Source organism: Gadus chalcogrammus, chromosome 11 (genome assembly GCF_026213295.1).
Source record: "Gadus chalcogrammus isolate NIFS_2021 chromosome 11, NIFS_Gcha_1.0, whole genome shotgun sequence".
NCBI lineage: Eukaryota > Metazoa > Chordata > Actinopteri > Gadiformes > Gadidae > Gadus > Gadus chalcogrammus.
In genome coordinates this window covers 22918887-22935462 of record NC_079422.1, presented here as the reverse complement: position 1 = coordinate 22935462, position 16576 = coordinate 22918887, and the positions used below count along the sequence as shown (strand labels likewise).

The following is a 16576-nucleotide window of genomic DNA, read 5'->3' as shown; positions in this document are numbered from 1 at the left end:
ATTGTGAGATAAAATTCAGCATTCTGATAATAAAGTCAGAATACTTGGATAAAATCCGAATTCGCCTGGTCGCAGTGTCGAGTTTTTTTTTAAAGTAGTTCACTAGTCGTAGCGTGCAAATAAATTGCAGTGTCAGAATTCTGAGAATTTTGTCAGCATTCAGATTTCCCAGAATTCTCTTACACTGCAAATTAAAGCGCTACTACTAGCAAACTAGTTTCAGCGTGACTGGAGAGAACTTCCTTAAATTAACCTTTAATGCTAGATTTGCATCAACGCTATTGTGTGAATTAGTATGGTTCTCTTTCATGGAAGCCGGAAGTGGGAGATTCCTTATTTTTTTTACCATTATTGTTTTATTAACAAATTTCTCCTACAGGGGATTGATAAAGTTCTATCTAGACAATTGAACAGAAAGAAACACTTGGTCATACTTTACACACTTTCAGAAGAGTCACGTGGACGAATCCGTAAATAACTTTTTTTTCATTGGTTGTTGCGTTAAATCTTACCCAGATACAATAGGGCTATTTTCTGATTGGCTTTTATGTAGCCCCTTTCGTTTTTTGATTGGCTGGTAAGAGGCAGGCTCGACTGAAGACTCCCGAGGCAGCAGGAGATGCACTTGATGAATCCTGCCGATTCCATAGCGAGAGCGGCGCTTCTGCAGATGAATTTAATAATGATCAATGGAATTTTACTGGGGCACTGGAGACTTTTACTGGGGCACGTGCCCCAGTAAAAAGGGGCTGACGACGCCTTCTGCAGGTCAGATAGAGAGCTTTAAATACAGATAGACGGACAGACAGATGACATACTGCAAACCGAACAAACTCAACAGCCTTTTTAACATTCACTTTTGCACATTTTTGGTGTACAATATATATAAACAGTAAATTGAAATGTGACTTACTATCACAAAACGGCATATTAATCATTTTGTTATATATTTAAGTCATTATTTGACCCTAACTGTTGCACTACTCTGAAAATCCAAGCATACAGCAGACCTTGGATCACAAACAACAAGAAAAAAAAGGGATGCAGGGAATGTGAAGTTGACGATATAACACGATGGCGAGCGGGCTATGTTTAGAACGAGCAGGGTTTTATCTTTAGTTTCAGGACCTAATTTTTTGGAGAGCATTTCTAGTTCCCTATTTATTTTATAGATGAATAAATACTACTTCCATTCCAATACTTTAGTTTTAGGAGTAGAGTATGTGTGGTTGATGGCGGTTTGATGAATTCTCACCTGGCATGAGTCAGACTGACTTGAGGATAGGGCAGAGTGAGGCTGCACACCTCTGGGGCGTTGGACAGTCATGCACACAGGTTAAGCGAGCCATCACCACACATAGTGAGGTCTATTACATGGCAGCCCTTCTAGTTTTAATGGTTTGTTCCACATAATGAATAACCCTAAAACTACAGCCTCCTGTATTGCAGAAACGTACTCCTCCTATTCTTCTTCCTTCGTGTATCATCAGATGGCCAACTCCGTGTCGTGCAGCCATGCCCTCGTCTCTGGTCCTAAGTCAAATAGGCCAGCTTCTGAGGGTGGGCTGTATGGGGGGCAGCCGGTGATTCTGTGCTCGGCAGTCTGTTCAGGTTCGCCACACTCGCACGCCGCACTGTCCGATAGGCCCCACTTCTTCAGAGATGACTTGGAGCGGCCGACCCCAGTACGTAGACGGTTCAGCGAGGTCCACAGGTGGCGTGGCAGGTCTTCTCCTTTCACACCGCCTCCTGGGTCCCTGATGCATCGTTGGATGCGGGAGGGCCCAGCCGTCTCCCACGTCTGTCTCCAGGATGCTGCCAGCCAGGCATCTCTGGACAAGTCATCAGGGATAGACTGTAGCATCTCTTGGGCTGCCTTGTTGTAGGGATGGCGAGACTTGAGGCTGCCTGGTGGTGCCCGAGAGAAGACGACAGCCTTCACGTGGCCTCTCCTGCGAGTAACGAGAAACGGTGCAAGACTAACTCATGAAACGAATTTCGCCGAAGAATCATCGAGCTGGCAGACCAAGGTACAAGCCAAGGTCAAGACCAAGGCAGAGAAAACCAAGGCCTGTCAGTGCTCCAACTCAACCTCGAGGGCCTTACCATCGCCAAACTCGAAGTCATCAGGCATCTCCTCCTATTGGTTCGTTCTCACAAGATGGCGACCCCAGCGTGACGAAACTTTACATCCTCAGTGTTGATAAAGCTTTCAAAATGCTGGAACTTTCGGCCCTAACCACTAACCCCCCCCCCCCCCCCCCCCCCCCCCCCCCCAGTAAAATCTTTAATCCATGGTTCCATTAACTTCCTCTTTCATACGGCGTGAAGGAAATCCTGTATGATGAAACCAACATTGCCCAATGTTACTGATCCTAAAAAATAAAAGTCCTAATTGTCAACAACAGATGTGTCCCTCTATGTAAGCCTTTCTCAGAGGAACAGACAGTAAGACGAGCTGGTCTGACCAGCGATCTGCCAGACCGCAGCTGACCACACTGCAAAATAACTCTGAGACTCATTCAGGTAAATACATGTGGAGAGACATGCGTTTTCATCTCTAGATTAGGGTGGGCAAATGGAATTACAACACTATTTTTGAATGTATTTTGAACGCCAGGTTTTCTTTGCTGAGGAAGTATAGTCCTATGCTGGAGTACATGTTTGGTCTGTATTGTTAGAAAGTGTTGTTAATATATGTTTGACAAAATGGTAATTTGAAGATCAAATGCTGGTACAGAACCAGTGGAACTGTTTTTAAGTTTTTACCTTTACACCTTACATGAATCAATGCAGAACTGAAAGAAGATTCTGTTAAGAACATGGAGGGATCCATTTTTATCCTCCTCCTATGGTGTCATCTCCAAGGTAAGAGATGGATTAGACGTTACCACTGTTATACAAAACTGGCTTACCATGTAATCAACCTACATCTCAACTGTTGTCTTCATGCAAAAATGTAGATACCCCTACATTAGTAACATGTAGTTCATTCACATTTCAGTATGGTCCTTATGTGTAGTGTGGTAAAGTTTACGTTTAGTAAACGTTTAGTGACTGTGTGTGTGTGTGTGTGTGTGTGTGTGTGTGTGTGTGTGTGTGTGTGTGTGTGTGTGTGTGTGTGTGTGTGTGTGTGTGCGTGTGCGTGTGCGTGTGTGTGCGTGTGTGTGTGTGTGTGTATGTGTGTGGGGGGGTCTTTCTGTGTGGAGTTTTTATGCTCTCCCCGGGTTCATGTGGATTTCCTCTCGGTAATCCAGTTTCCTCAGACACTGTAAAAAACATTTTAGTTGCCACTCCCATGATCAAGGCAAGGGCCCTGCCTCCGGAGCAGCCCACTGCCCACTGCTCCTAGCTTCTCGATGGGTTCAATGCAGAGGTTTAATTACCCCCCTAGTAGTACGGGGGTAGCACGTTTGATGAGTGTTGTGGCTAGTGTGTTAGTTCTAGAATAAAAGTTTGACTGTCTTTCCCAGGCGTCGGAGGCCAGAGCTGGACCGTGTCTCTGCCCCAGACTGTGAAGGGTCTGCAGGGTTCCTGTGTGAGGATCCCCTGCAGTTTCACGCTGGAGTGGGGCTGGGATACTTCCCTGGACCATACATGTGAAGCCCAATGGTTTAAGGATTTTAGGCGAGACCCAGTGTTTGACTCCAGCCTCGAAGGACATCAAAACCTCTACCAGGGAGAGCTGGTGGGGAATCTCCTGACCAGAGACTGCACAACCATCTTCCACAACCTCCCCGTCTTCCAATCCAACCTTTTCTTCAGAATTGATTGTCGAAACAATCTCAAATACAACTACGCTACTGGCGTTATGGTCGATGTTAAAGGTTCATATTTTTGTTTATTATGTTATATTAATTTTGCTCCATTCAGTTTATCCGGTTTTGTCGGTTTAACTAATTCCTCTGATGGTTGTGGTTAACAGATGTGTGGAATCCGTTCTTGAGTCCAAAAGGCCGAGTGGAGGCTGTTGAAGGCAGGCCAGTCATGCTTTCCTGCACTGCTCAGATCCTCTGTCCGTACCGACCCACGCTGTCATGGACACCAAGCCTTGGAGACACCCAGGAGACAGTGGAAGATGAGCTTGTGACCTCTGTGCTGACCTTCAATGCCTCCTCGCTTCACCATGGACAGAGGATCACCTGCTCCTCCCTCTACAAGCGCAACACAGGACCCAGCGACGCCTCCTTCAAACAATATTTGACCCTCAACGTTTTGTGTGAGTAAAGGTCATTATTTTTATTCATTTTAGGACCTTCTGGTAACACAGTTTGGTTTTGTTGCATTTTATGCGATGTAGTGTGACGAGGCAATGCGTTGATCTTCAGGTCCAAGTCCCGAGTCCCAATGTGGTTGTGGATGTTTCTATACAGCAATGTTCCTTACAGACCAGTATAATAAAGATGGCCCCTGAACGGTTGCTTTCAGACCGTCCGGACAACGTATCGGTGGAGTGGCCGTCCAGCCCGGTGCTGGAGGGAAGCTATGTGAGTCTGCGCTGCAAAGGCTCCGCCAACCCCCGGGTGGACCGCTACGCCTGGTACCGCTCCCGACTGAACCCAGGAACCGATCAGCGGCCCTCTGAGGGGCCCCTGGGTTTCAGTCGGTCCATCACCGTGTTGGTCTCTGCAGACGCTCAGTACTTCTGTGAAGTGGGGAACCTTTACGGAGCGAAGAACACCAGCCTGACCCAGATGGTCGTCCACTGTGAGTCCACCACCATGAGCCATGCCCGGTTGCAGAATGTTTCTAGCTACTGGGTGCCTTCAGCTTAACATCGACGCAAATGTTATCAAAACTTATGCTGCATCAACACATAAATCACTCGGTTTACTTCATAGATTGCCCTATTGTAAAAAAAAAAAGAGTTTTATTCAAATGTGTTCAGACTTTACTTTCTGCTCCTCTGGGTCCTGTTGCCATGGATGCTGTTGCTATGGGTCCTAATGGAATGTATCCTGTTGCCATGGGTCCTGTTGCTATGGATCCTAATGGAATGGGTCCTGTTGCCATGGATGCTGTTGCTATGGGTCCTAATGGAATGGGTCCCGTTGCCATGGTTATCCACAGATCCTCCTAGAGAGGTGGAGCTGAGGGCGGAGCCGCAGGGCGGGGTGCAGGAAGGACGGGGCTTCACGCTGAGCTGCTCCGGCCGGGCCTGGCCCTCCTCAAACTACACCTGGTACCTGGTCTCAGCAGGGGCCCCCGGGGTCAGGGTCCCTCTCCCAGACCACGGGGCCAACCTCACGGTGGAGCGGGCAGAGCGACGCCACGGCGGACGCTACTACTGCCTCGCCGGAAACTACCTCGGAGCGAAAGAGTCGGACCCCGTCCACCTGGACATCCTCTGTAGGTTCCTCCTGACCCTAACCCATCCTCTGTAGGTTCTCTCCTGACCCTGACCCATCCACTGTAGGTTCCTCCTGACCCTAACCCATCCACTGTAGGTTCCTCCTGACCCTAACCCATCCACTGTAGGTTCCTCCTGACCCTAACCCATCCACTGTAGGTTCCTCCTGACCCTAACCCATCCACTGTAGGTTCCTCCTGACCCTAACCCTAACCCATCCACTGTAGGTTCCTCCTGACCCTAACCCTAACCCATCCACCGTAGCAGTTTGTAAAGTTGTTTTTAGCTTGTGTTTTAATGTTGTAATGTGTTCTAACCTCGTGTGTTCTTAGTTGCTGCTGAGATCCTAAACTCCGCCCTCTGTGTGAGGATCCCCTCTGGGGTCCTCTGCTCCTGTGAGAGCCAGGGGAACCCCGTGCCAACGCTGACCTGGACATTGGACGGAGAGGCCGTCGATCACTCTGCACACCGTCCCATCAGGGAGTATCAAACAGGCAACCTGGGAATCATGAGTGTCATCAGCTTGCCCCAATCAGACAAAGACCCGCCCACTGTCATGTGTCTCAGCAACAACTCTATGGGCGACAACCGCTTGGAGTTAAACTTGTCTTTCTCTAAAAGCGAACCTGGTAGGTCCTTCCATCCATCGTCTATCAGTCGATCTATACATCCTTCTATTATCCCTTCATCTTTCAATCCCTTCATCCTTCCCTTAATATTCCTCCATCTATTAATATGCATTCATCAACTATCTCCAACGTCTGTCTGTCTGTCTGTCTGTCTGTCTGTCTGTCTGTCTGTCTGTCTGTCTGTCTGTCTGTCTGTCTGTCTGTCTGTCTGTCTGTCTGTCTGTCTGTCTGTCTGTCTGTCTGTCTGTCTGTCTGTCTGTATGTCGGTCGATCTTCCTACCTACCTACCTACCTACTTATCTATCTACTTATCTATCTATCTACCTACCTACCTACCCTAAAGGGACCCTATTGCACCACCAGCTGTGAGGATGATCAGTCGTCAAAAGGTCTTTCAAAATCGAGTCACTTGTGACATCAAAAACGGGACTGTTTACCAAGATGGTGATGTGTGTGTGGATGGGCAGGTCGAGCCCCACGTCACCGTCCTGGTGGACTGAACCAGATGCTTTAACTTGTGATGCCACCAGTGGCTGGAATTCTAATTGGCTCACGATGACTAATCAGCCTAAGGGCTTTTAAATACATTGATTGGTTCAATCACAGCCAATCACAAAACCATGAGCAAAAACCACCTGACAACACATTCTAAATCCTGATCTTTAATATTCCAGACTTGGTGCTGTGCATTGTCAAATCTGCTGTGATGTTCGTGGGATTAGTGTGCGTGGTCGTCTGTATTATAAGGTATGTCCACTTGAAATCGTACACATTCACTGTGTTTAGAAGTTCACAACTTTCTCTGTTGAATTCAGATAGATGTCATTTAGAAGCAGATACCTGCAAGCAGACTGAGGACATGGGGGACTGAACCCCAGGGGCGCAGTGGAGCGTTGACAGTGTAGTGTGCAACGACGGTTTCCAACTCCACCTCAAGTACCAACTACGAACACTTATTGTGCCCTGCTGTCCAATAAATCTGAAAACGTTTAAGGTGAGATGCATGCCCCTTTTTGCTAAAAATATATGAATATCATTTTTATTCAAATGACGGCTCTTTAAAGAAAACTATGAAGAGATTCAGCAGGATTACCAGCGCTGCCAGGTGCTCGTCACGTCGTGTAGCTTCACTGCTGGAGCTTCTGCTCTAAAAAGGATTATTACACATTTGTGTGTGGGTCAAATCGTATTATTTACAATAACCTGTGGATTATTAGCAGCGAATCAGAAATAGACAGAGATTCTAATTGTACTATATTTAGTTCAGCTCACCCTATGCATTATACACTGTCTAGTCTAGTCTGTCCCCCTGGTGCTCATTATTTTTCCGGTAGTATTCCGGTCAACGGGAGTCGGACAGCGCTTTCTCTATGATAGCTCTGCCAGAACCTTTCAACTGGTTTCCAAACCCCCTGACCAATAGACCATCCCACCCCCTCTGATATACAGTTTGCCCTACTGTGTATTCTTTCGATTTCAGAACTCGGAAGAGGGGTGAGGAGACGCGGTCCTTTAACGCTGCCACTGTGAAGCGAGCCCCCCCAGACGAGGAGGATTCCCAGGTAACGTGGATACAAGCTCCACACTGACCTCTGGGATATTTGTGGAGCTCTGTTGTGTTTGAAGACCCATTCTGTATCTCAGGTCGTCTTCGGAGGTGAGGAGGACGACTACGTTAACAGCGGGATGCAGATGAACCCGGTTGGGCCGAGAGAGGAGGCTGTTCTGAGAGCCGATTCCCCAGTCTCAACGCACCGTGATGCAGCCTCCTCCTAGCGGACAGGCCCTGCAGGCTCCCACCCAGGACGACCGGTCTCTAGCTGACTGAAGATACTCAGTAAACCGTTTATGATGACCAAGTATTTCCTACAGGTAGATATTGTAAAAAGTTAGCATATAGCTTTTTTTTTAATAAGTTGATAGCCATCGGTGTCAGTGGTAGCCTGCCCTGTACGCTGAATATGCAGTTGTGTGGACCAGCTAAGCCAGTTCACCATTAATTCTCTAATTCAAGATCCATTCGGAGGGGTTATGTTGGCCTTTGGTGGTGATTTACATTCACAGCCGAGGTAGAGAAGGCTTGTAGTTGTCAGAAGTGAACTTTAATGCAATATATACTGTTTCATACACAGAGGTGTCAAAAGTATTCACATTCATTACTCAAGTAGAAGTATATATACTAGCGTTTAAAAATACTTCTGTAGAAGTTGAAGTATCAACTCAAGCTTTTTACTTAAGTAAAAGTATAAAAGTACTGGTTTCAAAACTACTTAAAGTATAAAAGTAAAAGTAATGCAAGGGGGAAAAAATGCCATTTAGGACAAAAGCGTAGGCCGTGCCACAGGGGCCTATAGAATTACAATCAGCTTTGTTTGCCAATTATGCTCACACATACAAGGAATTTGGTCTCTGCATTTATCCCATCTTTGAATTAGTGACACACAAAGCACACCTCTATAGCACACTGCCCCACTTCCCCCAAAAAACATTTTTTTAAAGGCCATCTAATGACTATAATGTTAATGTTGAAAAAATTGGGATGCACCCGTTTCAGACACATTTATACCCATGGAAAATGAATGCATATTAGTACAATGAAAATACATTAAAGAACCGTACATGTGTACTACTGAGCATTAACAAGTGTTTCATGGAGCGGAAGATATGATGACTAGTTCCCTGTAAGTATTGGAATGGTGCAAAAAGTCAAACTTCAGAGGCATGTTATCAAAAGCCTTTATTGGGAATGTAAATGTATGTTCCAAGCTTAGCTGCAGGAATTTAAGATGCAACGAGTAAGAACTGAGTTGTTTTTGCAACCAACCATTTCAAAAAAATCTTCCAGGTACGGCCAGGGATGCAGAAGGGTTGGCTGGTCTTCTTAGCTACCAACCTCCTCACTGGTGCTTGGTTGGGACATTTCCCTCATCTACTGCTATTTCGTAGCCGGAATGTGGCGCGATTTATGTCATGTCAGAGAATGTAGACGGGCTCTGGTCATGCGCAGGTGCCATGTATCGCGTATAAACCAATAGGGTGTCAGAATGTTATATGTTTCTATTCTCATCCAACCATTCAAATTCACTCTATCCGATGGCGCAAATTATCTGGATAGGTTTTTTTTTGAACGCCGGCGGAATAAGAACAAGCCGAAATTAAATAGGAGTAACGAGGCCATTTTTTAAAAGTAAGGAGTAGAAAGTACAGATAAGTGCGTGAAAATGTAAGAAGTAGAAGTAAAAAGTAGGCTGAAAAATAATTACTCCAGTAAAGTATAGATACCCAAAACTTCTACTTAAGTAAGGTAACAAAGTATTTGTACTTAGTTACTTGACACCTCTGTTCATACATTGTGTGAAACATGACAGCAAATCTATTGAAATTAATAAATGTATTAATTGTAATTCCAGCCTTTTGGTCAAATAAACATTGGTCAAGTTTCTACTAGGTTTTATAGCAATGTCTAATGTTAATTAAAATGTGCAACCATCTCTTTTAAACAAATGCAGTCTTCTGGGTTTTTTTAAGTCACAGTTCTCAGCTCAAGGCAAGGAGTGGCCCCAAAGAAAGTCTTGCCTAGGGCCCCCTACTGCCTAGAGTCAACACTTACCAGTATCCATGGTAACATCTAGTGTCCCTGGTAACATCTAGGGCCCTATCTTGCATCCGGCGCAAGTGACTTAGTCACTGGCGCATGTGTCGTTGCTAGTTTACAACTGGCGCAAAGCGTTCTTTTCCCACCAGCGCCACTCGCCGGTAAATTAGGGATTGATCATGCGCCGCAAGGGGCGGTTCGGCGGAAGGAGGAGGTGTGTTCTGGCGCAAACGGTATTTTGCCGTCTCTGAATACCATTGCGCTACTGACCAGGAAATACCTGGTTTAAAGTCAGTGGCGCGTTGTTCAGACGCTATTTTAAGGGCGGATGCATACATGCGCATGCGATGCATACGGATTGCTTGTGCACCTCGCGCATACACTTTGCTTCTCTCATCTACCTAGCCGCACATTCTTGGTAAATTATTTGGGAAAGAACAGCTGATGCAGCGGTAATAAGTTGTACTTTTAAATCAATGCATCTGCAAACACCGTACAGCAAACACATATTTTCTTGACACAGACATCGTGTAGGCCTACATGCCCATAACTTTTAGGATTGATGAGTAGGCCTATTTGATCGTGAAAAACATTGTTTTACCGCGAGTGAGTGTTAAAAATAATGAATGAATGCGGGCGCGCGTGTGTGCTCTGTAAGGCGCCCAGTTTCCAACCTCGAAATTTCACTTCATTTAAATTTAATTTGCATGGTATTTCTTATCCTTACCAGATGCCCGAACCACCTCAGCTGACTCCTTTCTAAGTAAAGGAGCAGCGGCTCTAATCCGAGTTCCTCACGGATGGCTGAGCTTCTCACCCTATCCCTATCTCGTCCTTTCGGTCATCACCCAACCCTCATGACCATAGGTGAGGATAGGAACGAAGATCGACCGGTAGATCGAGAGCTTTGCCTTGCGGCTCAGCTCTCTTTTCGTAACAACGGTAAAGCGAACGCAATACCGCCCCCGCTGCTCCGATTCTCCGGCCAATCTCACGCTCCATCCCTCACTCGCGAACAAGACCCCGAGGTACTTGAACTCCTTCACTTGGGCAAACTAAAAACGTAACGCATAATACAATCAATGGCAATGTAGGCCTATATTACCGCGGGGACACATGCATATTAGGATAGCATACAATACTGATAAGAAACAATGTTTATAATGTATTGCGTATATCATTAAATAGAACCACGTTACCGCATATCATAGCCTATCATACGTTTTCTTTGCGAAATGTATTTGAGGACTCAGTATATTCCATGTGTGAATTATGCCATATTAGGCTATTTGGCAATAAACTAAGCCATTTGCAGTATGAAATTCTCGGAGACTGCAGACGCGCTGTCAAAATATCAACTCGTCCGATTCAAATGCGCTCATGGCTCTTAAAGGGGATGGGAGCTGGCACTCTCATTGGTTTGTTGCACGTTACGCCCAAACCACACCTACGGGTAATTAGGCTGCTTCAGACCAACCCTTTTGACACTTGCGCCGCGGCGCAAGCGTCATTTATCCGCCTGTAAAATAGCGATAGCGCCGTAGAACCGCCCACAAAGCTACTTGCGCTTTGCGCTTCCCACTTGCGTTTCAGACCGTTAAAATAGGGCCCCTAGTGTCCTAGGTAACCACTAGCATACCGTGGGGCCCTGGTACCAACCAGTCTTCCTGGTCAGTATTAATTAAGAGCAGTGTTTACAGTATCAAGAGAGAACAATATAAACAGTGTTATCAGATGACCGTATCAACAGTAAGCATTGTCAGAAGGGAATATTATAAACAGATAGCAATATAAAAGGTATTCGTATTGACAGAGTACATTATTAAGAGTATTAAGAGCAGCATCAATAGTATGAACACTGAACACTTTACATTAACAGAACAGAATTATCAGTATTCATTTATTTATTTCATAACATTCTGCAAAAGCAATGGATTTCATCAGTCTCAAGCACTATTGTGTAACCTAATTTGGCGATAGATTGTCAAGATTGCCAACGCAAATGTGTTATGCAACACACTTACTGAACTACATCATACATTGACCATGATAAGTCATCAGAGATGAAGGCCACTGTGGCAGTGTGTGTGTGATGATGACTGGTTTAAGCAGCCTCAGCTGGCGGAGTCTGATTGGACTCTGGTGCTGGGGGAGGCTGCACACCTGTTGCACATTGAGTAATCAGTGAGCACAGGTTAGACCAGCCGTCTGACCTCGGCAGCGGAGCACCCTTGTCGTGTTCATTATCACACTTTGTGCAATCAACCATATTTATAACCCCACCACCCTACGTCCTTTGTCTTGAGGAGCCCAAAATAAGTCACCTAGGTGGGGTGGGGCGGCGTCCTAGGTGGGGTGTAACATGGACCTTTGCTACAGGCAGTATAAACAGAGCAGGATCAACAGTATTAGCAGAGATTATTACCAAAAGTATTAACAGGGCAGTATTAACAGAGATTAGTATAAACTGTATTAACAGGGAACAGTATTAACAGAGCAGTATTAACAGTATTAACATATCAGTATTAACAGTACTAACAGTTGTGCCGACCCCGCGGCTCGAGGAGACTGGGGGCGGGTCCCCTGCTCATGTGTTGGAGGTCGTGGGAGGAGCCAGTGGCTCATTACGGAGAGGTGGAACCACCCGTGACATGCGTTCTCAGAAGCTGCCAATTTGAATGACCGCAGTCTTCAAGCCCTCGACTCCAGTGCACTCGCTTTCCGTTGTGCAGGATGCTCAACTTCCCGTTTTTTGTTCCATTACCCTGCTTTGTCGACTCTACACCACTACATAACATATATCCATCATCCACTTACTGTGTTACTGATGCTGCTGATCTACACATGTCATTACTTCAATTTAGTGGTCGTCCTTCATTCAATTATGTTAAGTTTACTCTTTCAATCATCACCCTCTCCAATAGTTTGTTACAGCCTAGAGCCGTGTCTAAACACAGTATTAACAGAGAACAGTATCAACAGTATTAACAGTATTAACAGAACAGTATCAACAGTATTAACAGAGAACAGTATCAATAGTATTAACAGAACAGTATCAACAGTATTAACAGAACAGTGTCAACAGAATCAACAGTATTAACAAAGAACATTATCAACAGCATCAACAGTGAGAAGAATTAACAGAGAACTGTATCAACGAGATTAACAGAACAGTATCAACAGTGTTAACAGAGAAAAGTATCATCAGAGAACCGAATGAACGGTGTTAACATTATTAACAAAATGATTAGAAGTCAGTATCAACATTATTACCAATGAACAGTGTGAACGGCTTTAACAGTGTTTACAATAGTAACAGTATTAAAAGAGAAAAGTATCAAAAGTATTAATAGAGAACAGTATTAGCTGCATTAACAGCGTTAACATTATTAACAGTAGTAGCAATTAACAGTATTAAGAGTATTTGCTAATCAACAGTCATACAGTGCAGTATTAATATTGGTTGATTATGGTTTAGTTGAACCTTTAATCTCTAATTATATATACTTCCTGTATGTTGGCTCAGCTCTAAGTTATGTCTCTGCTCATGTACATTTTAATAAGTTCCTCATTCACGCATCTCTACTCAAGGAGTAGAGGAACTTCATATCAAGTCCTTCACCTCTATCACATAAGTCAACCCTATGCCTGGTTGATAGAACAAAGGAACATAATTACATTTACATGTATTGATATATATTATTTTTAGTTTTATTCAAGCAATACCTGTTTTAGTTAATGTAAGGGACCGGGTGATATCTTTTGTTTTCCTGTTTATATCTCTGTCTAAACTTCTCAATAGTTGAACATGTCCAATTAAATGTTAACTTTTAAGGCATTACATCACATGAGCATGGTTATTATCATTGTTCTACTTTGAATATTGGTATTATATGATTGGAAATTAGTTTAATCAGTCATGGTAAAAGTGGAAGATTTACTGGTATTTTGAAAATACATTTCTTTAGCAGTTTAGAATGTCTTACTATAATTAGTCTAGTACTGAATACCTTTAGTGTAGTACGATATTAAGTGTAGCAGCAGAAGTTAATGAGATTTTTGTATTTCTCCTGATGGAGTTCTGGAGGAGAACATGACTGGATCCTGGAGACATGCTCTGTAGTCTCCTGCAAGGTTAACATCTCAACCCTCTCTGATGTTACCTTTAATAGGTACTATATTAATACCTGTAGCACTGACGTTCTCTCTGTAGTACACTCTCTAATATCTTTGATACTCTATTTTTACCCTCTGTAGTACTCAAATAAAACGCCCTGTTAATGCATACATTACTCTCATAAAACCTGTAGTACTCTGTGTTCCTCTGTTAATACCTATAGTACTCTCTTACTACCTGTAGTGCCCTCTGTAGTACTCTTTTAATACCTATTGTACTCTCTTAATACCTGTAGTACCCTCTGTAGTCCTCTGTTAATACCTGGAGTATTCACTGTAATCCTCTGTTAATACCTGTAGTTCTCTCTGTTGTCCTCTCTCATTACCGGTTGTAATAATATAATAATAATACATTTAATTTAGAGGCGCCTTTCAAAACACCCAAGGTCACCTTACAGAGCATATAGTCATCATACATATTTAAAAAAAAAAAAAAAAAAAAAAAAAAAAAAAAACAAGACATTGTGGAAAAAATAAATAAATAAATAAATAAATAAATAAATAAACATAAGCAATAAGAAATAAATAAAACAAAAACAAGACAAAACAAAACAAAAAAACAATCAAAACAGTGATCAGTTAGACGTTGTGTGCGAGTTTGAACAGGGCCCCGTTTCCCGAAAGCGTCGTTAGCCTAAGTGGATCGTGAAGTGCGTCGAAAGGGCATCGTAGAGTTTTCACCGCGTTTCCCGAAAGCATCGTGGGGAACGAACGTCTTGAAAACGCTCGTAGCTAACGAGTACTCCAGGGGTGCTCGTAGGTACTCGTAGGACGCTAAGAGCATCGTCAGCTATAGCCTCAGTGGCGACACCATCGGACATTCCGTCTATTGGATGCGTTTTATTAAAAAGCATTGCGCCTTTATGTCCTTAGTTTGGTAATTAATAAAGATTATTAATTAATTTATTAATAAAGATGTTAAAATGGCCAAAATAAAACGGGACAGTCCAGAAAATGTTTGCGCAGGCAGGGCACTCAAAATGTGTGAGAGAAAGTGGGGGGATTTGTGCAGACTGACATAGGCTACTCATAAAACATAGCATAAAATAATGTAAAAAAAAAATTAAATTAAACAAATTAAAAAATAAAATAAAAAACGAAATAAAATAAATTAAAAAAAATAAAACATAAAGAAATAAAAAAAATATAAAAAACAAGCAAAGGAGCAGGCAAAAGGCTGGGATATGGTGGGGATTGGTCACGTTGACGGGAATGTTTAGTGACATGAGGGAGGGTGGAGGGGGTTAAAAAAAAGTCTCAATCACTATTCGACGCGCATGAAAACCAGCCGCGTAGTTATGAGGGAGGCCGTCCTCACACCGATCTTCCTCATCGTCATCGTCCTCAACGTCCTCCGGTTCAAGCAATGCCACCCCAGCCTTAGCTGCAATGTTGTGCAACATAGCCGTCACACATATCACGGCGCATGACTTGGCCGGCGAAAACTGGAGCCCTCCGCCTGACTTGTGAAGGCATCTAAGCGCAACTTCCACCTCCCGATCGTGCGCTCAACGATGCACCGGGCCAGACGGTGGGCTTCGTTGTATTCCTCATCATGGACGTCTCCCGGGTTATTCACAGGTGTGAAGAGGAATTATTTCAGGGGGGAAAATGCCGTGAAACGCACAGTGCATTCAGGATTAGGACTGATATATGTCGGTTTAAGCCTAATCAATTGTGTTTTAATGTCTTTAGCATTCATATAATTGCAGTCTATTTTTTTGTAGGCTACACTGCTGTTGTCCTTGATGGGGATATATTTTAACCCTTTTTAACACAATTTTCCTGCGACATTCCTGCGTCTCCCCCTCCTACGGAGCCCATTTCAGCACCGTGTCAGTAGACAGTTACAATCCTACGACGTCGTGAGTGCAGCGAATGCGCGTTCACGTTAAGAGGAGTTTCGGGAAACGCTCCAAAGAAATTGACGATGGATCGCAAGATCCATCGTGAGAATGATCGTACGAGCGTGGATCCATCGTTATCGGGAAACGGGGCCCAGGTGAGTTTTGAGTTGTGACTTGAAGGTTGTATAGATGGTTGTACTCTGCTAACACTTTTTAATTGCTCAATGATTATTTAACCTAAGATTTTAAACTTCGAATTTTGAAATGTACCATCCAAATAAAACATAATAAATGATAATAACAATAATAATAATGATAATTATAATAATAACTATTAACTTAGCAACTCATTTTACTAATTAATTGTAATAGTAGGATATATTATCTTGTTTTGTTAGGAAATGCAATGTTGCATTTAAATATGTTGTCAGCTTGTGCATCGATTGAGCCTTTGGATTTGTCAACCTCTTGCAGAATTCGCTGCAGAATTTGAGGCCCTAATGCCAGCAAGTGTGACGACGCTCAGTGGATCCTGTGTTACCGTTCCTTGTAACTTCACCTTGGAGGACAAGTATAAAGCCGATCTACATCCTGAATGTATACCAACATGGCATTTTTATTTTCTTGCCCGTGTGGGGGCATGGGTAAAGGGGGGTGTCACAAATATTTGGCCTGTGAAGCCCTTTGAGACTGTAATGGTGATTAAGGACTATACAAATAAAATTGAATTGAATTGAATTTAAAAGATAAAATAACTATCAGTACTACAACATTCGAGGGAAATCTAACAGCGTACAACTGTACTACAACATTCAAGAACGTACTTGAAGACAATGGTCAATATTATTTTTGAATTTACTGTGGAGATGGAAATCCATTAAAATATACTTTTGAAAAAAAAACAGTGACCATCCAGATCAAGGGGTAAGTGCAATGTGTGTCCATCTGAAACAAACATGTATCCAAGGTCCTATTGGTC

At 43.6% G+C, this 16576-nt stretch overlaps 1 protein-coding gene across 3 annotated transcripts; it reads left to right on the top strand.

The window, feature by feature from the left end:
* Positions 1-2426: 2426 nt before the first annotated feature.
* Positions 2427-14953, top strand: LOC130391820 (myelin-associated glycoprotein-like). Of its 3 annotated transcripts, none has more exons than XR_008896945.1 (10): positions 2427-2526; positions 2797-2868; positions 3474-3827; positions 3926-4219; positions 4429-4707; positions 5071-5349; positions 5683-5979; positions 6654-6726; positions 6795-7541; positions 7624-7641. XR_008896945.1 is itself a non-coding variant. In XM_056602118.1 (10 exons), the coding sequence occupies exons 2-10, from the start codon at positions 2823-2825 to the stop codon at positions 7753-7755; spliced, it is 1836 nt and encodes a 611-aa protein (XP_056458093.1). In that variant the 5' UTR covers positions 2427-2526; positions 2797-2822; the 3' UTR covers positions 7756-14953. The 3 variants fall into 3 exon arrangements, 1 of the variants encoding a protein (XP_056458093.1); XM_056602118.1 differs by having other exon boundaries at positions 7460-7541; positions 7624-14953; XR_008896944.1 differs by lacking the exon at positions 7624-7641 and having other exon boundaries at positions 6654-6973; positions 7460-7546.
* Positions 14954-16576: the final 1623 nt, after the last annotated feature.

What these genes read in the sequence shown, in the direction of transcription:
- LOC130391820 (XM_056602118.1), top strand. Translation starts at nt 2,823, where the DNA reads ATGGAGGGATCCATTTTTATCCTCCTCCTATGGTGTCATCTCCAAG. An exon ending in TTTGACCCTCAACGTTTTGT is followed by an intron (nt 4,220 to 4,428) that starts GTGAGTAAAGGT and finishes GGTTGCTTTCAG; the next exon opens with ACCGTCCGGACAACGTATCG. An exon ending in GACCCAGATGGTCGTCCACT is followed by an intron (nt 4,708 to 5,070) that starts GTGAGTCCACCA and finishes GGTTATCCACAG; the next exon opens with ATCCTCCTAGAGAGGTGGAG.